The 25,119-nt window shown below is 43.4% G+C and overlaps 1 protein-coding gene across 1 annotated transcript in view; it reads left to right on the top strand.

The window, feature by feature from the left end:
* Positions 1-9,845: 9,845 nt before the first annotated feature.
* The window catches only part of Eip78C (Ecdysone-induced protein 78C), a 91,074-nt gene continuing 75,800 nt past the window's right edge, over positions 9,846-25,119 (top strand). The window contains exon 1 of the mRNA XM_089590755.1: positions 9,846-10,122. Within this exon, the coding sequence (XP_089446881.1) occupies positions 9,846-10,122 (277 nt within the window). The remainder of the gene's footprint in view (positions 10,123-25,119) is intronic.

Raw genomic sequence — 25,119 nt, 5'->3', positions numbered from 1 at the left:
GATCCTCCTTTCCCCCCAGTATAAATGAAGAAAACGAAGGGAGCGAGAAAAAAAAGAGAGAAATCGCGGGCCACACGCGTAGCCTTCCGCTTCGTGGTTTTTCACGCACCGCGACTTCGTCCTGTAGCCACTGCGTCCTGTGTGTGTGTATATACATATAATATATTTGTACACCGTATAGTGTATTGGTAAAGTTACCCACGAGTGTGTGTGTGTGTGTGTGTGTGTGAGTTCGCTATACAAGTATACATGTGCAATGTGTGCATGTATGTACAATACGCACAGCGAGCTTGTATAAAAAGTGACGCTGGGAGGAGGAGGAGGAGTTGTGTTGCGTAATTGGATAGGCATGTAGAGGAGCTTGCTTCGCCGCTACATTCTCGATCCTCGTTGCTTTTTTTTTTTTTTTTTTTTTTTTTTTTTGCCAAATTGATAGGGAGCCCCGTTACATGGCTTGTTTTTCCTCTTGTTATTGTTATTTTTATTACTATTACCATTGTTATCATCATTATCGGGTATGTTTTCCTCCTCTTCATCCTCTTCGTGGTTGTTTGGACAAATTTTTATGTGGTTACTCGTTAAAAATAAGAAATAATATACGAGTTCGTTAATTAATTCGTTGCGAAACAAATTACAGAGATTTAACATTGTTCGAAAAACCGCTAAATTATGACTCGCGTCCCCATCAGTTGAGAGCAAAATCTTGGGTATTCGATGATAAATATAAAATATAGGGGTTGGGGGGCTGTTGTTCCCCTCTTTTGTACTCGCGATCCCCAAAACTTGCCACCGGCACGACATTTTTCCGCTGCTGTAGGACCCTGTAGTATATATTATATACCTTTACTCCGCGCAAGGATCAGACGAAGAGCAAGCCCATACATGCACCGCTCTTTCAGCCCTTATTTCGCGAATGACGCCACTCTCCTTGCTATCCTTTTTTTTTTTTTTTTCTTCCGTTCGACTCGCGTGCATTCACGTATGTACACACGTATGTACCCCTGGGCGGCAAAGACCGTGAGGATAAGACGAAGGAGGAGGGGAAGAAAGATGAAGATGGGGAAAAAAAAAGAGGAGAGAGAGAGAGAGAGATCGCGCGTGCAACCGGTTTCCCGAGGTTCATTACTCCGCGGGCCTGCTTGCCTATACCTCCTCCTCCTCCTCTTCCAGCACCGGGTGCATCTCCTTTCTCGATTCTCTCTTTCCTTTTCTTACTTATACTTGTATCCCCGTGTACGCGTGCACGAACTGTACGTACGCGCCGGCGGGGAGGCTTCTTCATCCCCTTCCTCGCCATACCCGTACATATACGTATATATATATATATATATATATGCATGCTGGTTTCTCTCTCTCTCGTTCGCGTACCAAAACAGCTTTTCCGCGAGTAGGATTACTTTTTCTTTTCTTCAGACGAGTGCTGGAAAATGGTGGAAAAGGTGGATATTCCATGGAACGCCCAGGGCTCGTGTTTCACGGACGCCGGGAAAAGCTATTACTGAAAGTAGGTACGGGTTACATTTATAGTAAATGTTCCATTTAGAAAATTCATCGGAGGGCGCGTGTGCGCGAGCAGAGATAGCTTTTTTGAGTTTAATTAAAAATCTTTATTGATTCGTTCGACTGGAATAGTGAAAATATCAAGCCAGTATAAATATATATATATATAAGGGAATAGCGCGTATGTCTACATATGCTTTGCAAAGTATAGGTAATGGAGGAAAAAATATTCGAGCTTGTGGTGCTCTTTTTAATATGGAACGCGAATGTATATAATATACAGACGTACGGGTATATATGTGTATACATGCGCGTTTTGTCCTTTGATTTTTCCAAAGACCTGCACCATTGCGTATGTACGTATTATAAATAGGTACGAAAAGGATCGTATGTGCACGTGTAACTTTTGATACGAATCGTGCATAATTTATAGTAATAATAAAAAAATAATAAAAGGAAAAAATAATATTCTCCGAGGAACTCTCGTGGTTTTTGTACGGTTCGCGGGTAGAGATAGTAATGCGAGATAGCACGCAACCCCAACAATGTGTAAATCATTGCATGGCAAGATAAAAAAAAAGCCGTTTTGACGTTCAGGTGGTAATAGTTGTTTTGAATTTTCCGTTTCAATCGCTACGAGCTTGCGTTTCACGGGATGTTGCCCATTTGTTGATTACTTACAAAGAATTTGGATGGGAAATGTTGTCATTCGTATACTCTTTACTTTTAGAATTTGAAAAACTATCTACATTTATTAGACAATGTTTACTCATTCAGCAGTAAAAATTACATGATGAGAATATTGTTAATTTTTTTGAGATTACTTTTTTTTTCTTGCCATCAACATCTGATTTAAGAATGTTCTCTTTTGATTATAATATACTCAAGTGTAACTTGTCACTGCTTTACTGTTAATTCCCGATCAATAGTCGTAACAATAATATATTAGCACCATTGCAAGTATGTGTTAAGTCATCGACAGAAAAAAGTACCGTTTCAGAACTACAGAGTCATATACTTACACTTGATCTGACGAATTAAGTGCATGTTTTTCCAACTTGATTAATAAATAATCAACAGGTTGTGTGATGATTGCCGTATGGAGCTTATATTTGTAGTATGTAAGCAGTTGTGCTGTACCAAAAAAAAAAAATTGGTAGCACTTAAGTAATGAAATTTTACATCAGCGTGAGGTGTACATTATCGTTCAATAGTTAATTGTATACCGATCAATCGTTCCTTTAAAAAAAAAAGAAAATATCTCTCTCGTTATCGATTAGACATATAACTGGCCGATTTAGATGTAGTCATAGCAGTTTGCAACTCTCGAAAAGAAATTCAATGTTTTGAGAGTCTATAATTAAAGCTCCAACAATCTAAGATCGTTACTTCTATTTCAAACCAGGCAACATTTTTCAAAGAAAAAAAAAATCACTCATAATAAACTGCACGTAACGCTACGTACACGTATGTACGTACATGTGTACACGCGTATAAATTTATGGTAAGCCATTAATTCGAGTTTCTAAAGTTATACACCTTATATAAGTAGTTCAATTACTGTAATCACTTTGATTTCAATCAAACGATATTACGTCGGGCTGCGGGAAATATTATTAATGACCAGTGACACACGGGATACAAATACCCTGTTGACACGCCAGTATTGCATTTGTGTCTTGAATTCAGCAAATTGAAAAATACTGGTACGACACAGGGGGTGGCCCAACAGTAATGTACCTACCGTTGTTTTTTTTTTACTATAATTTTGAAAAACGAAAACGATGTGAAAATTAGTTTTTGCCCTGTACGTTAGGGAGGAAAAACCAAAGGGTTTCCTGAATAGGGGAGGGCACCAAACAAATCCCACCCACGCTTACGTGATCTAAGCAAAGCAGGTATTGTCGTTTCCGAGAAAAGTCTCGACAATCGCGAAAAAAAAGACCGACTCATGCGAATGAAAGAAAGAAAGAGAGACTCATACATGTATGCGCCGTGAGGGGGTAACACATCGCATCGCGTTGAGCTCTTGCAGCTCGCGTGCATAAATATGTAGTATGTATACATAAAAAGAGTATATACAGATGAGGAGGCAAAGAAGAAGAAGACGAAGAAGAGAAGGAGAAAGAAGAAAAAGAGGAGAATGGAGCAACGAGCAGTGGTGGTGGTAATAGTAGTAACAGCCGTGGCGGCTTCGGGCCTCCTCGGCACTTCTCGGTCAATGAACCTCGATCTCTGGCAGGCGCAGCGTCGTTGCACGGTAAACCCAGTTGGTCCACTATATATACCCTCCCCGCCTCCCGATATACCTCCCTCCCACTTTTTCTTCTTCGTCTTTGCCATGTGCTTTGGTACATATAATGCACAAGTACACGTACAACGCGTGTGCTCTCTCTTTCTCCTTCAATACTCTTTGCCGAGCTGCTTCTCTTCCCTCCCACCATATTTTGACGATCTTTCTCTATCTCTCTCTGGAAAGGGACCCCACGGTGACTCTTTGCTCTCTCGCTCTTGTCCGACGTAACTTTCTTACCTATACAGAACATGACGTGTACATGCATAAGCATGTAAGCGTTACAATATACCTATTTATTCGAGACAACCTACTCCTCCTCCCTGTCTTTTTACCCCCTTCTCTTTCCTCTTATAATTTTTGCCTACGACCGCTAGTTATACCCCCACCAGTTTACCTACCCCGTTCTCTAACTCTTCTCTCCTTCCCATTTTTCTCTTTTCACCTTAAGCTTACTCTACATTACTCTACAACCATCAAAGATTTTCAGCTGTACTCGATTTACACGTATACGTACAAAGCTTAGATGCAGCCTCCCCATTTTTCCTCTCCCCCCTTCCATGATACATTTGATTGATTTGAACCGATGATTTGCCGATGAAAACCGTACGTATATCGTTGAACAAAGTCGCAGAGGGGGTTGTGCGTGCAATCAAAGTGTGATGTACCCTTCTACGTGGATTGCAGACGCGTCTTAAGCCCCGCCGTCCAGCACACGTTCATGTACAGTACTCTCCCTCTTACTTGTTAAACGTTAGAGAGCCCCCCCCCTCCGACCCATCGCCCTCCCCCCCTTACCGACTCTATCGCCCCTTCTTCCTCTCCAACTTTCGTCTCTTTCTCTCCCCCTTTGGCGATAGCCCTTCCCTCTCGCTCTCTCCCTCGCGAACTGACCAGCCGGCGATTTTCCCCTTTCTCCCCGTCTGCCCCTGTATATCCTTCGGGAGGAAAAGAGAAAGAGCCGCGCGTAGGTATATATATATCTTTCTCTTTCCCTGCGAAGCAAAACTTTATACCCACCTTTGGGAGCGAGAGCGAGAGAGAGAGCGAAATTTGCAGCGGCGTATAGTCCCCCTTCCTTTGCCCCTTTCGCTGGTTCACCGGAGTATACACAACCGAGAGAGCGAGTTGCAATGCCGTAACACGGCGAGCGCGCCGGCTCTTTACTTACCTCACAGGTAAGGCCGCGCGCGCTACTCGCGTACAACAACGCTCGCCGTAACGACCGGTTGAGCCTCCTCTGCGATCGGCACAAGCTCGCCTGTTTTTTTTTTTTTTTCCCCTTTTTTTCAACACACGTACTCTGCTTATCATCTATAGATCGATGAGATGAGGGAAAAAAAAAAAATTCACAACGATCGGTAAGAAAACGAGGCACGTGAACTATTCCGGTGGAGAAAAATCGGCGACGAAAACCATACTCGTTCCTAAATTTGAGTGTACCGGGTGCGATGATGGATAACCCGTGGATACAGCAGTGACCGGCACGGAAGAGGAAGAAAAAATATATACCGATTTTTTCGGTGCACGCAGGCGACAAAGCAAGTGCGCGAGTGACCGGTCCTCACCCTCCGATTTTCACTCGGAGCGCGATCGCGTGAACCGATTTCCACGTGCTTGAACCTCGTACAAAGTTCATATACTTCGAATGACACAAGAAAAAAAAAAAATACAGTGTTATCGAGAGTGTTGCGTTTGTTTTTTACCCCATGTATCGATTAAGGAGCAATTGACAGGCCCACCTGTATAGAAAATATACATTCATACAGGAGCTTGACGATCTTCCCTCGTCGTGCACGTGTGTCTTTCTTTCTCTCTCGTTGCTGCAGTGGCTGCTGATGGTTACGTGTTCGTAGTGTTATGTGCGTAATAAACCGCGTATACACGCATATGTGCGCCAACAACGGAGAGGAGAGCCCTAACCGTGGATGGATGGAGGAACGGCGGAGGGCCCGAGCTCCGCAGGTAATTACCCCAGGGACTCGCTGTGCCCGTGTGTATGTGCGTGCGCGTGCATGGTTTTTTTTTTTTTTTTTTTGTTTGTTATAATGTAAATACAACTAATCGCCGGCAGTAGAATTTTTTTCTTCAATTTTTCCACCGTACCCGTAGCTACGCGTGCGAAGAGTGAAAATACGTGACTACCCACACACAGTGCATCACGGGTTCCAAGTTTTATCGCTGCTATACACTGTCGAGTGGAAATAATGGCTCTCGGGAAACGGCTGTTGCTCTCCTTTGTTTTGTTGTCTTCACTGGCAATGGGTGCGAGTGCACGTTGTGTGTTTTTAGCGCAACGGAGGGGAAACGGAGCGGCTAAAGTGCGCTCAGGTGATCTCTCTCTCTCTCGCTTTTTGCTGCTGCTGTTTTTTTTTTCTTTTTTTTCGCTACTTCCCCCCCTCGTGATTGTTGTGATGAATGTATCGAAACGGCAGTGTTTTGTCACGGGGAATAAATCGTTGGTCGACTTTACCTGTAAATCTGTAAAAATTGATAAGTATTCCCTTCTTGGAACGAATATGTGGAGGAATCGTGGAAGATTCGTGTAAGACGATACAAAACAGGAAAATTACGGGCTACAGGAGTATAATGTACACACTGCCGATCTCCCGATGTATGTACTGTGGTTTCGCGTTTTTCACGCACCGACGCACGCGCGCGCGCGTATATGTGGCGCACGCGGTAACCAAAGGATTCGCCCAACAATAACGAAGGAAAAGAAAAAAATTATTCACCGCTTCCGAGAGACGCGTCGGAGCGTATTTGTATATCTCGCTCGCGCGATCGGCCGATCGGAAGCAGTCAAATTTTCGATAAGGACGCGGAGGTTAACGCTCGCTCCAGGGGCATTGGACTGTTTTTTATGCACGAGAGAGAACGAGCTTGGGTTTTTTTCTCCCCTCTCTTTTTTTTTTTATACTTCCACAAATGTCACGCCCGTGACGATTGGGCCGATTGTTCGTGATTACTTCTTGGTTTTACTGTATTACATCAGCGAGAAGGGGACGTGGTAAAAAAATCGCCGGAATGGAATGTTGTTACTGGGGACTATCATCACGTGGATCGAAGGGACAATGCAACTTTTACTCGAATTAACAGTTAAATTTCCAATCCTCACTGATACTCGCGTTGACACCATGTATTTTATTTTCTTTTCCTTACGAGCACTAAATTTTACAGGTTTGTTTTTGAAAATTCAACGCACTACCCAACAGTACGGAAGAGAAATGAGAAAAAAAAAAAAAAAAACACATAAATATGACAGCATCGAATCGGGAATTCCCGAGAATGCCAGAAAACCGGATTGATCCCCGATCAGAAATGCCCGAAACACGTGAGACCCGGAGTACTTTTCGCTTCCAACTGTATAATATACGACACGCCCGGATCGGTTTCACTACACGCATAACATGCATGTGTAATTACGAATGCTTGCGCAACCGTATACATCGCCGATACAAATACATAATCGCGACTCGGAGAGAGCACCCGATGTTGTATCGATCCTCGTTGCGCAATTCTATCGTTTTCCCCCAATCCCACGGAAGCACCGTACGCCATTCCGTCTCTCGACTCACGCGAGATACGTGTATACCTATAAATAAATAAATATAAATTTACACTCAAAGACTCGTTCCTGTTACTTCAGAAGCTTCAGAGCTGAAGCTCGCGAGCTAACAAACACACAAAAAATGTCCCCATACAAGCGGAGCGCGCGACAGTACCGTCAAACACGTCGCGACTCGTTAGTTACGCGCACGCAAGAAAAAAAAAAAAAAAAAAAAAAAAAAAAGAGCTCTTTGGCTTTCTTCGCCAGCGCGCCGGCAGTTGTATCACGTTTGTTTTGCATTATGCTGATCCACCCTGATTTTCAATGCCATGAGAAACGGCTCGCGTACCTATATACGTTATATATTAGCGCCGACAATGCCGGTAATCCAATTAAGCGCCTCGTAGAGAGAAAACAGAAGGGAAACCTCCTTTACCTCGTGTGTGAGTGTATGTATATTTATACAAATGACGAAAATGACGCAAAGACGTAAGCGCGTAATACGAGGGGAACGAGCGAGCACGTGAAGTGAGCATCAGCGAGAGAGAATTATTTAACACGGAGCATATGATGTGTGTAAAAGAAAAAGCCAGCCAGTATACGAGAATAAGGTGGAGGGAAGCGCCGTGGTCGGGAGAACGAGTAAGAACGAGGGAGAAGGAAAAGAGCCTCACTCTGCTTTGCTTGTCCATACAGATTTGTATGTATATATATATACGTATAGGAACGAGGGAAGGAAGTCAACGTCCGAAGATTACGGCAATGACATTCACTTTTTCTCGCGCGCGCGTCTTGCCTTCTCCTCCTCCTCCTCTTCTGCTTCTTCTTCTTCTTCTTCTTCTCGTCTTGCCGGCTTCTTTTTCTTCCTTGACCATACATATAGTGTATGTCTTGGCCATGGGCTTGTGGGCATACGTATCGCGTTTGGCCGTTGGATCGGTGATATTTACTTTTTTTTATCCGCAGCGGGCTCCTTGCGGGGAAAGTTATGCGGGAGACGAGAGCGGCTTGTCCGCGTCTGAAATTACGCTTTTTCGGGAGAGAGAGAGCTGAGCCAACAGCAGCAGCGTGTAGATACGTATGGTCATGCGAATTTTTCTGCCTCCTCTTCCATTTGAAGTGAATTTTTTTTTGTTTCGTCCTGGTTGTAGTACAGTGCAATGCATTTTTAAAAGGGTGCCCAGGTACTTTCGAAACGATCGGGATTCAAGAGTCTGCCATAACTTGGGTGTGTTTGACAGCTGAGTGTTTATTTTGTTTTTCCATTTGTTTTCACTCATGTCATTCATGATTACATTGCGCACATTTTTGTTTGACCATTCGTTGTTTCGAAAACTCCCAGCCTAGACTAAGACGATCGGGTCACCAAAAACACGTCTACTTTTATTTTTCAATACTTTTCAATACATTGTAATTTTTTTTTAATTCAACAAACAGTTTGTACGTGTAATGCTTTAAAATTGGTATGATGCTTCGAGAATTCATTTGTTGATCAGTTTTAATTTGTGTCCTTTCTAACTATATTTTATCAAAAAATTTTCTGATGATGATTTTGATACGTAATAGCAAAGGACGAATTATTGAATACAAATAAATTTTACATTGAGAGAAATGAAAAATGAAAATCACCGTCATGATACATGATAATCCGATCTGAGATGATGTGAAAATTTCTCATTTCTCTTGGTATAGAGTAACCAATCAAATGACAACGCAATCAGAGTCAATTAAAATCATTCGTGTTTTGCCTTAAAATTTATTTACAAAACCCTCAGCACCTAAACCGATCGTCGATAAACTTCTCAAAGCATCGTGAACACGACCACCACAAGCATTTCGATCCAAAAACTACACTCGCAGCGCCCAACCAGAGCACATCACGTCCTTATCTCCTCCGCCGAGCTCGTTAAAAAACTCCCCCCTCCCCCAACACATCACATAATTATATGTTTCCCCGTTTTCACATCTCGTTTTTTGTTTTATCGCCATCTCATTTTTTCTTTTTCGTTTTTGTTATCTCGTTTCAGCGATGGACTCGCCGATAGAGCGCCAGCGGCAAGAAGCTAGGACCATCGGTGCCGAGAGCCGCCACGGCGACGTCACTAGGAAAAAAAGTCGGGCCCCGCAACTCGTCGGAGCTCCATCCGCGTAGATCGCTCTCTGTCGAGCACCAGCGTTACCCCAACCATCGCTCGGAAGCACCCTCTCGAGCTAAAGTTTTCTTCTCTTTTTTTTTTTTTTTTTTTTTTTTTTTTTTTTTTTTTCCTCTCTCTCGTCGCATAAAACAAAAAGTGCATGTCCCCCCGTGCAGTGACACAGTGCTGCGACGCTCCTGTTTGGCGAGGGTTGGAAAAACCGACTTACTCGTAAATAGTTTTTTTTTTTTTTAATTTTTTTTTTCCTCCGGGTGAAAAAAAGCTCGCGCGACAGCAGTACGAAAAAAAAGTGGAAAGGCTCGGCACTCCCGGAGGGGACAGCCAGCGCGAATGTATTGCCTGGACAATGGACGTGTTCAAGATCGACCAGTCGTTAACGGCGGGCCTGGGTAGCGCCCCGGCCCCCGACACCCTCACCCCGGAGGTGTCCTTCGACGCCGGCAGCGAGTTCAACTTGAGCTTCTTCGACGGCCCCGAGGAGAACAGCGCCCAGGGCTTCAGCGATCCGGGCTCGGTTGGCAGTGCCAGTACCTCCCCGCCTCCGGGCACTCTACCGGTCAATCCGGCCGGCAACGCGAGCCTGCCTATCGTCCAAGTGCCCCCTGGCATCGTTGTCAAACAAGGTTGGTTTTTTTTTTTTTTTTTTTTTTTTTCCTTTCATTCATACATCCACTTTTCATTTTGGGAGGAAGCGCGTGTACATTCTTTGTTTTTCCACATGCGTGTCTTACCCAGAGCGAAATTTGCCAGAACAATTTCCAGTCGCGTTCGCTCTAATGAAATTCCTGATCCTTTGCGCTCGAGTTTTACAGCCAACGAGTTTCACGTGCACACCTTTGCGCCTCCTTGGCACCGAAGTGGTGGGAATTCGAGGAATCCCAAGCCCTACTGTATATCCTCCCGAAGCTCACCTTATACACGCAAATAGCGTGCCTGGATGTTTTGTAACTAAAATTAAAAACGACAAAATGCCGGGGTTGATTATCCAAAAGGCAGAAAATCGATGTATACGTTCAACCCCTTTAGATTTGCGATTGGACCATATACGCGCATAATTCATTTTATCTCGTCCAAGTAATCGCCGTGGATAATATCGCGCGTGCAGTGTTTTACGATGTGGAGAGAGAGAGAGAGAGAGCTTCGCTGGTAATGGCAAGCAAATTAAATGATTAAACGCTCGCGCGTATCAGAGAGCTCTCGATGAAGCTCCTTCCGCATATTTTCACATAATCAAATGTTACCCAATGCCTTTAGGTGTACGGCGAATACACGCGAGTATATGTTATAAAGGCAATTCCTCGTCCACCTAACGATTTGTAATAAAGTGTAAAAAAAAAAAAATAAAATCCGATTCATCGTGCGACCTGTTTCTGGGCTTTTGGAAATATATGCGTAACCACCTGAAAAAGGTCGATAAATTTTCATTTCTGTCATTATAGTTACGCGTCGAGGGAACGTGAGTGTGTAGTCAACATTTACGATTTTGACTGCTGAATCGCATGACTCGAAGGAAATGTCGAGTTGTTGGGGAACACAAGAACACAAAATATACTTTACGACTGTAATATTAGCGCTCAAATGAGCAGCAGCAGCAGCAGCAGCTTATGTATACTGCAGCTTTCATACATACATCACATAATACAAAACATAAAGGTGGAAGTGAAAAAAAAAAAAAAAAATGCCTCGTCCATTTGACACGTAATCGTAGAAAGTCCTAATCGGCGCCCATACACCGATTGTGTTCCCCATGTCGTCCCATTACAAAGCCAACAGCTCACGATTGGGGTGTGCATGTTTTTACGTAAGAACGAAACTCTCACTTTCGCGTACATGCCTTATAGTTACACGTATCATAATGTTCAACGCGCATATAATGTGCAAGCGAATAAATTAGAGATAATTGAGGATAGGACCTTCCGATGTTGTCGCGTGGCTGTAGTACGTATATACTCACACCTTCCGCATGGCTATAATAATTATGTAGGTACAAAGGGGATAGCGCACTGACGAATCGTCAATCATATCTTGCAAGTGCGGCCTTTGGGGCAAGGTTATTCGTTGGTGCGTTTGATTAATCTGCTGCTACGATAGGCTTAGTTTTTCATTTCTCCATTACTTATACTTTCTTCTTCCTGCTTTCGTTTTTCCTACGCTCAATTTCGTCTTCGCTGTTCCACTCTTGGTTTGCACAAAAGGGATCTCGATTGTACATTATTATTTGGGAGCGTACCTACATTTTGTCGAGGACCATTCATTTAACAGGCCTCAAAGAGGGTAGCCACCAAAGCTTGGAAAACGAAAAATTCAAGAGAGTCACCGTACAACCGACCAAAGAATCGCGCTGGCAGAGAGCCAGAGGGCAGAACTTTAAATTGCTGGAGAAGGACTGCGGTAAATCGTAACTATCGGATGAATGGCACGTTGATAATGAAATTTTCCACGTCTGGGAGAAAATTTTTCTAAAGCCGAAAGACTCACATTGAAGTTGGCCAACAAAGCTTGGACAATATTCAACCATAAAGTTTTTGACGATTTAAAAAAAATGGGGATACTCAAATTTTACAAGTAAATCAAAATGATGGTCGACATTAAGCCTACCCTCCAGTATCGATTGGTAAATCATTTGTACCCAGTGCAATCATTCCACTGCCAATAAAGAATGTGACACCAAAGTAATTTTCCTATGCAACATTGAACTCCCTCCCGGATGTCTGATAAAATCATTAGCCCTTCCTTTGTTTCGCGCACCAAAACCATTAAAGACTGCAATTTTCGAAAAAAAAGGTTATAACTCGACACCTCGCGAGCAATTAGTCTTGATTTGAGTATACTCGTTAGGCGCCCGAGTCCAAATCAGGTATCGCAGCGCGGGCGAGCGAGCAAACAAACAAATGCATTTCGCAACGCAATCCTTTCCTCGTTAAACCAATCTTGGGCGAACGATCGTTTGGTGATTGCAAAAAAAAAAAAATAAAAAAAATAAAACACTCACCTCGCGCACACAGTACATACATCACAGAACTTTCATCTGTCACAAAACTCTGTACATACTATACCATACACCACACACGTACCCACCCACCATACACGTAGAGTTTCGCGGCGAACAACGATACGGCTCGTGTATATACCAACTTCTCCCTCGTTGGGAAAAATTATCCCATCACGCACGGAGGCGCGGCCGCGCGCACTAATAAATTTTGGATCCGCGCGCACAAGTATGATACTCATGATTTGTTGGAGCGCGAACGCAAATTGGCGAATCATTACCACGTAGATGGGAGGGGGTTATTGCGCTACCGAGTTGTACACGCGTTACGGAGTACATATATATGTATATCCAAGACGGACGCGGGGAGAGGGGCCCGTAATTAGCGTACACTGCCGTATCAAATATGATCCATTGCTCAATCGCTCTGTCCTATAATAACACAATGCGGTTCCACACTCTGTAGCTGGTATACACATATATATATGCGCAACGTTTGCATACCGCGAGTATACATACAGTGCCTTTTCGGCGCTCGCGCGCAAATTTATGCATTGGGTGTGCGGGTATATAATTTGTGTGCTATATACGTGTTACGAGGTACTACATTTAGTTGTACTTTTGCTGTTGTTGTTGCGGAGGTGCATGTGCTTGCGCGCGGCTAATTACGGGATGATTAATCATAATCAAGCGTTTATTTGATAAACGCGGCAGGGAATTTTAATTTGATTTACAATGGCGCCGTATAATTAAGCAGGGCGCGTTTTATCCACCACACCGTTGTGCGCAAGTAGAGCTTTCGTCCTCTTTCCTCCGTTTGTGGGTATATACGTGTGCAAAAGTAACGCATACCACGCGCTGTTGATGAATTTTGTACTTTGTTTGTTTATCTGTACGCCTTTATGACTCGTCTGCCCCCCCCCCCCCCATCAGATGTTATCAATCAAACCAGCCTTGAAAATGTAAATTGTTTATTGTGGGTACACCGTATACGTTTTTATGTACATATACTCCGTGTATGCGGGCTTATTTGCAGAAAAGTTGTCCATTGTATCCACCGTCGTAGACTTAAAGTTAGATTAATAACGTATATATTTTTTCATCGTTAATCACGCAGCGTGTGTATAAATATGACTCGCAAGCTGCAGCGTCTCCTCGACCGATCCTCCAACTTTCTCTCATTGTGCATACACATGTAGACGCGCAATAGTACAGGCGATATAATGCTTTCTTCGCGGCGATGCTGTTTGCTTTTACTTGTCTGTCGTGTACATCGTTCGTGGCAGCCGTACAGGAAAAAAGCTCGTAAAAAGCTGACCCTGTAGAGATACACTGTAGTGTATATTTATGTTTCGAGGGAGTAATGAAGTACTTAATCAAATCAGCGGCCGATTGAAATCACCATTATGTCTTCGAGAAAAACAGAATCGTCGAGCTTGAGAAATCAGTAAGCTTATCGGTATGGTGTACCTACTTACTTATTTTTACGATATCCGTCATGTCCAAAAATAAGTTTACGAGATGGTGCATTCGTATACATCCACGGGATGGATAAGACGCGTTTTATGAGGAATTAGATAAGTAGGTACACCCCCAACCTTCCTCTATGACTACAGCAGCAGAAAACACAATGGCAAGCCAGCTGAACGATGTGTATTTATGACGAGTGAGCGTCCTCGTCTTATCCATAATTCCCTCCTCTCGGGCTCGACATTCTTTCCATTCCTCTCCATCGCACCGCGCGTTCGTACCTGCGCCTTTCCTCCCGGTTTTTTTCCTCACCCCTACCCTTCACCCTCGAGTTTATCATTCGTCATTCCACCCTTCCAGACTCTCCTTTTTCCTCATTTATCCACCCTCTCTCCGCGTTCATTTCTCGCCGGCATGTGTGTCTTTGCGCTTTCTTTGACCTCCCGAAGAGACTCGATGCCCCCGACACCGGTCGCCGTACATGACTTTCTTCCCATCCTGCAGGTACACGCGATGGTACGTGTATAGGTGCTCGGATCGTCATCCACGAGTAATTACTTCGGATTAGAGCTCTAAAAAGTTGGGTATGCGTGTTTTTCTTTGCAACGCACAATTATAAACTTACCGAGGCATTTTCGAGATTTCGACGAAGACGCGCGGACCGGAGTGTTGGCATACTTCGAGGGGGAGGAGCAAAAAAAACAAAAAAACAAAAATTGTTTGATCGCCGTTTGATTTTTGCGATCCGAGTATGCCTGTATTCGTGTAAATAATTGGATGTATTACCGCTATCGTATATACACGAGTGCTGGCATGCCTCTTACGCGGCAGATAAGTTGGATTCCTCCCGTGCGTGATATCGTGGAAACGAGTCGAGCTTGAACGTTGAAATAAAATCAACCGATAACAATGAAGGGGCAGCGATACCTCAAATGCTCTCGAGTGCACGTGCTAGCATTTTTCCATTATTTAATTTCAGAAAAAAAAAAAAAAACTCGTGATCCATCATGATTCGCAATCTGGGAAGTGCGTTTTCGTTATGGCAGTCGGATGGTGTATATCTCCTAAAGAATAAAAGAAAAAGGCACATGTCCCACCAAGTACATAGATACACAGTACACAGATATACAAACTGTGAGGATGTACCTTCGACGGGGTTCTACATATGTCACGTTGCTATAGAAAAATTAAATTGATAATAATAACGTTGGTTCAACGTAACTATTATACGTAGCATAACCGTATCGTTGCAGGGTTTATCGCAGCGAGCTACGAACGAGTTACAAAATTATTCGACTGGTTTGAAAGTTATGTATCCTTTTTTTCATGAAACCTTTAGCTTAGTACGGATCCGCATTTCCTTTAATTCGCACAAAAGTAGCGAGTAATTAAATGCGAGCGATCAATGAAAACCCGGACGGGTAGAGAAAAAAAAAAAAAAAAAAAAAAAAAAAAAAAAATCACTTGTACAGCGTACGCACGGCTTTTATTCGCATGGGCCCCGCCATTTCGATCTCATCTCCATGGCGAAACGAAGGGAAAACTAAGAAGCAGCTACATAGGGAGGAAGGGCGCGGAGCATCACCTGTGTATTATTAAACCGCGCCGTAATCGCGGCGAATTATAACGACCGAGCGTCCTCCCATTCTCTCTATCTCCGCGTATACAGCCGTGGCTCGCACGCGCGTACAAATGTATTGTGTACGTGTACTTATATATAGATAAGCGGGCATCCGCAAAGCTCCCTTGGCTATTCCTGCGGCAGCATTGTCCGCGCGCGGGACGCCGCGGAGGGTTAACGATCTTTCTCGCTATCGCCTCGTGCAGCCGGCCAGAGTAGGTGAGGCTATTTTCCACGACGACCATCTTCCCTCCCCAACTCCCCTTTCGCCGAGTTGGAAATGCAATTCCGGGGAAGGGAGGGGGGCATCTGCCTCTGCCGTTTAATTTATATCCCCCCGTTCGGGGAATACGGACTTTTTTTTTTTTTTTTTTTTTTTTCTTTCATTTCGCGCGATACTAACTAGAGAAATAAGTGAAATTATACATATACCATACATCGTTCACTTGATCCATGGAGCCTTGAATTGGCCCATCCTCCTCCTCCACCGTTTATATCGCTAATATTATTTGTACGTGTAAAATTGTAAAAAGTGTCTCATCTGACTTTCAATAGTTGAATATATTAAGTGTACTTGGTGTTTGGTTATTCACTTGTCCTCTGTAGTACCTTGCAGTTGATATAACATTTATATGTTAAAAGTACGCTTTTTTTCTTAAAAGGTTCACGAGTCACTCGATGGTGACACTTAAATCGAGATTGGATGAGATGGGTGTGCTTCGTATGAAAATAAAACAAAGATCATTCATTGACACTGCGATATATCAGAGCACACAATCCAAGTTGCTTAAACACGGAGGTCACGTGAGAAATCACCGCGATGGTTCAAGTTGAATCATGACATCAAATACGAATGGTGTGGCGGTGCAAAAAGTACAAGTGCTAATTAAACGAAGTATAGGTGTAGGTATAGGTACACCGTAAGCATTAGCGTTGTGGGTATCATACGGCGGCAATTAAACGCGCTCGTCTCGAGGCCTCGATTATTTTCTCCCCGTATACCTTCGCAGCGACGCCGCACAAATTCCCGGACGTCCGAGCGAAGCGACACTAATTACAAGACCAGCGTTACCATCGACACTCCTGCATTAATCATATACGCGCCTTTCCGGAGATATACAGAGGTATACAGGTATAGGTAGGAAAGACATCTTCCAACAGCTATACGTACGGCTGGACTTTTGTCGTTAACTCAATTTCCCAAGGAATGCTCCGAGTAAGCGTACATTGTACGCAAGCAGAGACCGCTCTCTCTCTCTCTTATTTTCCAATGTCAATAACATTTTTAATGGACATGCGTCGTGTTCATTTGGAGACAGATTTATTGTATAGCCTTGATTTCGAGTCTCCACCTCTAACGTCACTGTATTGACGTACTTTTAGGGGGGAAAAAACAAAAACTACCCCTTTGGAAGAAAAAAAGTTTCTTGTGTCACCGGTAATCGAGTAACTGGATTTACATGATTATTAACGTTCCACTCAATTATTTGCGCGTAAAAAAAAAAGGGATGACAATCCCAAATACAAGTCTATGAGAACAAAGATACCACCCGAGTAAATTACCATTATCGGATATTTATATTTGTCCGCGCAAGGTGTATTACGCCACAGGTTACTGTTAAATAAAGAAAAAAAAAAAAAAAAAGGATGTATTCGTTTAAAAGGGAATGTCCAATTTTGTAAGCAGATACAGGAGAGGATACCGGTCGGACAGCATTTCTCACCGGCTGGATGGGTTATTATTTCTCGTGTGGTGTAGGCACACGCACACGACACGGGCAAAGCCCTCAAGGTTAAGCTCGTCACGCAACGTATATACGTTTGAGATACACGACCAACAACGCACGTATACGGCCGAGCCATTTGTAGAATCGATAAGCTTTACAAAACCGCGTTTTGCAACAAATATACGAGACCGCATGGATATTCATTCATCCGAACGATACATCCCTCGACCTGTACTTGGATGGTCTCAAAGGATTGCGAAAAAATCGAAAACCAAAGTCTTGAACAAAGTTACGTCATATTGTCACGGCGCGAGCGTCCTCCTTGGACAGTGGCATCGACGCTATAAAGTCCGACAACGCAACGGCCGCCGTGGTTCACTGCCACGGTCACGCTACGTGCTCCGCCTATCGACTAGGTGTACCATATATATATATATTTGTGCGAGGGTCTCCTCCTTCTCTTTCTTCTTCCTCGACGAAAGTAAACTAAGATATCCCGCCAACGCGTAACACGCCCGCAAAGAGGGATGGGCCGTTGCGTAACCGAGTTTAAACGCATGTAGCTGGCGCGTACGCGACGAGCTTGCCAGATAGGCGTACAACTCGGCTATTTTCAGACCAACTGTTTTATATACATATACACATATTATATTGAGGCGCGGGTGGAAACGAAGGACGCGCAGATAGATGCCAAGCTGTGGGGGTGATGGTGGTTGTTTTTTTTATTTATTTTTTTCTATTCCACTTCACTGTAGCGCATTGTCATAGGTGTCATTGAATCCAGGGTAAGATTTAATATATAGTCGCATGGGTGTGTATATAGGCATATACGTTGGTGTGCTCGCGAGCGGTTTACCGATTTTTCTTAGGTACAAGTGCACCACCAAACCGATCGGTGGTGAGAATGAAGATACATGCATAGCGTCGACTCGGGGATATCTCTAAGTGGATATCCGTGTCGATGGGATATTTTTTTTATATGATAATTTTCACACCGTGGCAACGTGGCTTCTCGCTGTACTGCCAAGTATACACTCCTGTTGGCTGAACCCTTACGCCTATGCATACCTGCGTGCACAGTGTCTCTATAGAATGCACGGACCGGACTTGGGTTTGACGAGACATTCCGATGAATATGGACGAGGCTTTTTTCCCTATGACTACTTCTTTTCTTGGTAGGTATATTGGTGCTTGTGATGGTTAACGTATAGTCAAGTCTACTTACGCATCCAACGTAGACTCGCGCACGTCGAGTATACCATAGGAAATATTTTTTGCGTCAATCATAAATACGCATTTTCCCGTGCACCGCTAGTAATTCTGTATAGCGACAAGAGATTACGAGAGACAGATAAAAAAAAAATCAGCAACTGCGTAGGAGCAGTGGCGCTGGTGGATGCAGTGTACAGAGGGAGAAAAGCAAACAACGCGCTTCTTGAGCTTCTTGCTCTCAGACTGACACGCACCTGACGAAGGTGCATTAGTATATAATGAATAATACACTTGTACACGCAGCTATATAGGGCTACCTACCTACACATAAAAGAAACGAGCTTCCGTGTGGAGGCAGCTCGTTATTATTATAGACGACACAAAAGAGGTAGCGACTCCGCGAGTGGGTATGTATACTTGAATTAAAACACTGAGGTGAGGAAACGCGCCACCGTACCTGATGTGTATACCGAACAATTTTTTTTTTTTTTTTTGCAAATACGCACTCCACATTACACATGCACGCGTTCTAGGATCCTTGGCGTGTACATAACGGCAGCCGAAACGATTGGATTTTTATCTCTTCCATCTCGCTCTCTATGGCTCGCGTCGTCGTGTGTTGAGAGAGCCTAGGCTCTTTTTTGTTCCCCTCCTTTGTACTTGATGGCGCCTCGTCGTCGCTGTGCACGTATATGTTTTTTGTACAAACATATCCACACGTAGGTTACAAACGCAAATGACCAAGCTTTCCGTTCGGCTAAAGTAAACTAAATGCGATTCGAGAATACATTTGAATTATAAATAAATTATTGATTCGCCCATATATACGAGATGGTGACCCCTCTCGTCTATAGCGCTTAGTGCTTTTTTTTTTCTCCCTTAGCTATATACGCTTAGATAATAAGTACGCTCTCCCTGTGTCTGATTGTGTATTAATATTTGTGCTGATATTCCAAAATGGATCGACCCGTGGATAATTTGAACGTGAGATAGGGGGGATCGTTTATAAATATCATCGTCACGCTTGAGATAGTAATAATTAATGCCCGGTGTGATCGTGCAGGCCAATGCGCACCCAATGTGTGGAAGCCGGGCTATACGACAAATTTCACGCAAAAATAAATTCTACTCCGCGATGCTGCACAAAAAAGTCTCAAGTGTTGTCGAAACTTTTTTGGTCTTTAAGGGTTAACTTTTTTTTTTTTTTTAGACTTTCGTAGGCATCTAAAAACTGTTTGACGAATTTACGGTCTGTGCGAGTAGACTTTGGAAGTCCTTTTCGATAAATACTATCACGAGATGCGCTCTTGGAGTCGTTTTTTTCAATCGTATACATCTTTCGATCGTAACAAGTTTTTTTTTTTTTTTTTTTTATTTCTCAGCACGTGTGCTACTCGTTTTTATGCCGCCCAGACGCAGGGCTTCAAAACATCACGATCGTCCAGACTGTAGCGACGAGTAGTGGATATCTATATATATATTTTCATGAACGAGTCTCGGGTGTGTATCCACGTGATTCATCCAGGTACATTGCACCCGGTAGGTATACGTGTCCACGGCACGGCTCCCCGCATGTATTATATCCTCGTATGGAAAAAAAAAAAAAAAAAAAAAAACACAAGGCATACAGCACGAGCAACGATACCTGGAAGATCTCGCTCTTGCGGTCTTTCCCGATTTTCCGAACAGGAAGTGATTAATGATTAAAAAGTTGTGCACTTGTGGAGGCCCCCCCGATCTAAATTTATCGCCTCGATTTTCCACGTCTATAATTATAACGTTTGTCCTTTTTTCTCTCTCTCTCTTTCGTACGGCATAATACATATATATATATATATATATATATATATATATATATATATATACACGAGTGGACGAGCACGTTACGTAACGCAGGCGCGCGCATTTCTAAGGCTACACTGCTTTTATTTTGCATTGGCCACGATGCAAATAAATGCCTCTCTTGTCTCTTCCTATCTCTCTCTCTCTCTTTTTCTTCCTCTATCTGTTCTTTCGTTTTGTTGCATTATGGACACGGACGCTTCTCGGAACTCGTTCACGGGCGTTCACTCGCATTGAAAATAATAAAGGCTCTGGATTTTTGCGATCATTGATATGTACGCAGAGCAGAGCTGCGCTCTTTACCTCTAATTATTATTATTTTTCTTTCTTTCAACTTTCATTCGCATCCAACCAAGTCGAATCGGATAAGCTCGTTGTTAATTAATTTTCTTTCTTTTCCATAGCTAAGATTCATCGGAGTGCACGCACACACCCAAGTACTTATGTGCATTATGTGTTACTCGGTTTAAACGAGGCTAGCCTTTTTTATTTTTTTTTTTTATTTTCATTCATTACTCCGTAATAGCTGGTTGAGGAACTCTCTGGCGTGTGTGTGCGCCAACAATTATCACGTGCGAGCTCTCCTCCTCTTTTCTTTTTTTTTTTGCACGTGGTTGCGTTTGTTTGCGCTCGGGTGGTAAAAATCAAGGAAATCAAAGAAGAGAGCTGCCCACGGATGACAATGCATAACTGTTGTACCCCCTACCCCCGTCAATACACGTGCCGCACAAAAGCTCACTCGGTGTCTCTTCATCACGAGACTATACGGTCGTTGAGTGAATTATTGAGAATAATTGTCTATGCATCACAAGCTTAACTATTGCTTTCCCCGATATTTTTCCGGCTCTCTCTCTCTCTCTCTTTTTTTTCCCTCTTTTTGTACATCTACCGAGTCGACGCAGGCACTTTGCACACGCGCGGTACAATACATTATGCAGATCTTCCTTCGATCCCCCGAGTACTTATATACAGTATGAGCTTCCGTCACTGGTGATATTGAATTTCCCTCGACCGCAGCTGTCTCTCGCAGATACGGCCCGTCCATTCGGGGTAAACAATATAACTTTTTTCCCTTTTCCGCAACCCCGGCCAATATTCCCTCGCCTCCCCCTAACTCCCGAACAGGCGATCCGGAAAATATCTTCCTCTCTCGCTTCCATCGTGGCTTATTAAACTTTGACGGTGGACGCGGTGATGTTTCGAGCCTCGAGTCCTGGTGCAAAGTGTTTTTTTTTTTTTTTTTTTTTTTTTCCCTTCCAGCTGACGGAAAGTCCTTGCAGGGCAAAAAAAAGAAGAGAAATATTATTCTCCTCTCCAAACCAGAGTAATAATCCTCTTTAGCGCTCCCGAGGAGGGAGAAGAAGAAGAATAATCGAGCGGAGAAGATGATGGCTCCCTTTTAATTTCCCCGCCCGCTCTCGGGTCCCTGCAGCGTTTGTCACTTTCTTCTTATCCTTTTTTTTCCTCCCCCCGTCATCTCTCTCTCTCTCTCTCTCTCTCTCTCACTCTGTACCCCCTCGCTCCCTGCATCTTTTCCTCTTTTTTTCGCACCTTCGTCGTCTCGCTCGCACCTCAAGAGCAATGAACTCACGGCATCAGCTATTACGGAGAAAAAGAGGTATACAGGCACTTATACATATACCCAGCCGTATCATCAGCTCCGCACGAGACCAACCATATACGTACAGATGCGCGCACACGCGTACTTACGTCCATACACATTACAACGGAGAACAATGCACGTTGTGTGCGCGTACACATAGGCATGTTATACGTATATTACATGTGTGTACACATAATATGCCGGTTGTGTCGATGTACTTTGTGGTATTGTCTAGTCAGTGGTGGTGGTGGATATGGTCTCTTTGTGTGGAGGTTTTTTTTCTTTTTCCAGCTAACGCCAAACGTAGGTCCATATATATATACATATGTAACCGGCGTTGCATAAGAAATTAGATGCCTGTATGAGTGTGCCTATACAGAGGAAACTGGCACCACATAGTTAGTTACCTACAAGTCTTGTATATCTCGGCGAGGAATCGCGTGTAACGTTTCGGGACCTTATACCACTTGGATGCATAATATGCTCTTTGTATACATCCCCGCGTTACTTGTATATAAACTCATTCCTTTTTCCCTTCCATCTTTTGTTTTTTACATATATATATATATATATTATATGCGCCCGCGCGCGTGTGTGTACATACGTGTGTATAATATGATGGGCGAGCGAATCGACTTTTGCCATTACGTATAATATATTACGTATACGCCGTTGTACGTGCGCTCGTTCGACGTTTATCATAATTTATCTGCAGTTGCGGGGAGAGCCCTACATATTATATGTGAACATCGTAATGAAGGAGCCCTCGAGAGAAGAGATTTAGCGTTTATTTTATGTTTGCGGGAAAAACCGCGATCGGAAGGATTTATGTGTATTAGGTGTATCCGTATATGCTTTTGATAGGACGGACTTTGCGAGACTTGGCCTACATACACAAGACAATGCGCCACGGATAATTTTACAATATATACGTATACCCGCGAGCGCGATGCTACTTGTATGTACATGGTATATATCTCGTTAAAACGCAAGCACGTCTTTCGACGTATCAAAAATCTTGAGATAAGTATAATGCCAGCTGGGTTTGACTTTGAAACTCGCCCTCCGCTCTTGTATTCAAATTTCCTGTGCACCATTATGTCTTATCTATAGGATCGATGTAGAGGGTGGAAGCTATTTTGGGTGTTTTCCGGTTTGTATTTCTACCGAGGCTATATGCACCGATGATACGCTTTTTTTTTAACAACTGCTTGGAAACTTGTTTTTTAATCCATTATGATGGATTCGTAGATACACTTTTCTGCGACATAAATTAAATGGAATTGCCGTACCATATATACCTGTGTATACTTGCCACATACAAAAGCACCACCAGATATGTAAGCGCTGTGAGTTGTCGGACAACTTATGGGCCACTGTCGCATTTATTTTAATACCTGGGGAAACGCACGGGGAAAAATATATTTCATTCGAGGGAGTTCAACAATTTAAGCCACACAATTTACTTTTGACACTTGGCCAAACGAAGTAATCCTCACGCTTGGTGGAAACTCATGAATGTAGTAATGGTTCCAACAAGAAAAAAAAAATCACACCGGCTCGTGATGGTGCATCCGCCATCGTAATGAAAAAAACAAGTAAGAGACGAGCACTATCGATAAAATATGCCAGCCAACTAGCGCTCGCTCGGGCTCTCGTCATATAATCGCGCTTGCGATTCCTCTCCACGCACACGTGTTCCGCGCTTTTCGCAATAAACCCTCTCGCACCACCTACGCCTGCACATTATTTTGCACGCATCCGAGAAGTTGGCGCGTGTACACGCGAGGATGAGAGACGTCTCGGATCGCGTGAGAGCACCGAGCGCGCGGATTACTCGTGTCTCTGGCGTGTCAACGACTTGTATTCCTTTTTCACGCGCCGCACGTCTCGCGGGTGTCAACCTCACGGCCTCCAGTTTGCACTCGTGGTTTCTCGAAATATATAAGGTCGCTGATGTATCCGTGATGTAGCCCGTGAACGTAGGAAGGATACCACGTCATTGAGAACTTGACATTTGATTGTGACCATCTGACGGTTAGTTGACATTTTTTTGGGACTATGCAACGACACACCCGAAAAATAATAAGTAGGTACCATACCTACATACTTATCCTTCGACATACCTAGCTCTTTCCAGCTCTCTCTCCAAACAATCAACAAACGGAGGGGGAAAGGTCCCGTTTGGCGCAAAGTATACACGTATATACAGGAGAAAAGCGCTCCGCGAGTCCTTTTGTCCATATAGCTAGCCTATTTATTCAAATCTTCTCAATTAATCGCGCGTTCTGCCGTTCAACGAGCCGCGCGCGCGCCTTAAAAGCGATACCTACTCTTCTATCCTGCATAAATCTCTCCCCCCCCTTGCTCCTCTTTCTCGTATTCCGATACCGCTGCTGGGCCGCTGGCTTGATTAATTAAAGAAATTTTCCTTTGTTTCGGAGGCCCCGTACATCCTTCTCGCTTCGTGGCTCCTGGCTTTCGTCGATAATACTCGCGAATACTCCCCACGGATGCGGAAACTATGGGACTGGGATGATTCGACGGAAAGTACACGTATAGGCAATTGGAGAAAGAGGCGTGCTCTATTGGTCCAACAGGATTCGCCCGAGGCTGAATATTAGAAACTTTTTTCTTTCCTTTTTTTTTTTTTGTACAAAAGTTTGCTGCTTCTCCCATCAGAGTAGACGGTGTTTCTGTGTCCGATTGATTATTCCTTTCCACGTCAAAATTTCCAATAAAGCAACAATCAGAAGTACAAAATTGGTACATATCATCCAGTCTCATGTCCTGTAGATGGACTTTGTCGACTATACGAGTAATTTCGACTCCATCGGTGATCATATTAAAACTTGTTACCAACGATTTTCGTGACAATAATGTTACTTTGATTCCAACCTAGGATACAAGTTAATTAAAAATAAAAGATTCAATAAATTTATTGGGATGATGTGCCGAGAAAAAAGATCTCTTTGTCTTCTTCTACGTGCAGTACCTCGTAATTTTTCCGAGATGAACTTCAACGTGTTTTCTATTTTAAATAACTCCATGTATGAAAACCCGCTCTCAGTCGAGATGTAACTCCAACAGCACATAGGAAATAAAAAAAAAAAAAAAAAAAAAAAAAAAAAAAGAAAAGTCGACTCGCTGCAGTTT

This window comes from Copidosoma floridanum, unplaced genomic scaffold (genome assembly GCF_036245765.1).
Source record: "Copidosoma floridanum isolate Cflo_tuat_1 unplaced genomic scaffold, Cflo_Japanese_pri ptg000001l, whole genome shotgun sequence".
Taxonomy (NCBI): domain Eukaryota; kingdom Metazoa; phylum Arthropoda; class Insecta; order Hymenoptera; family Encyrtidae; genus Copidosoma; species Copidosoma floridanum.
This window is presented reverse-complemented; position numbering and strand designations above follow the sequence as displayed.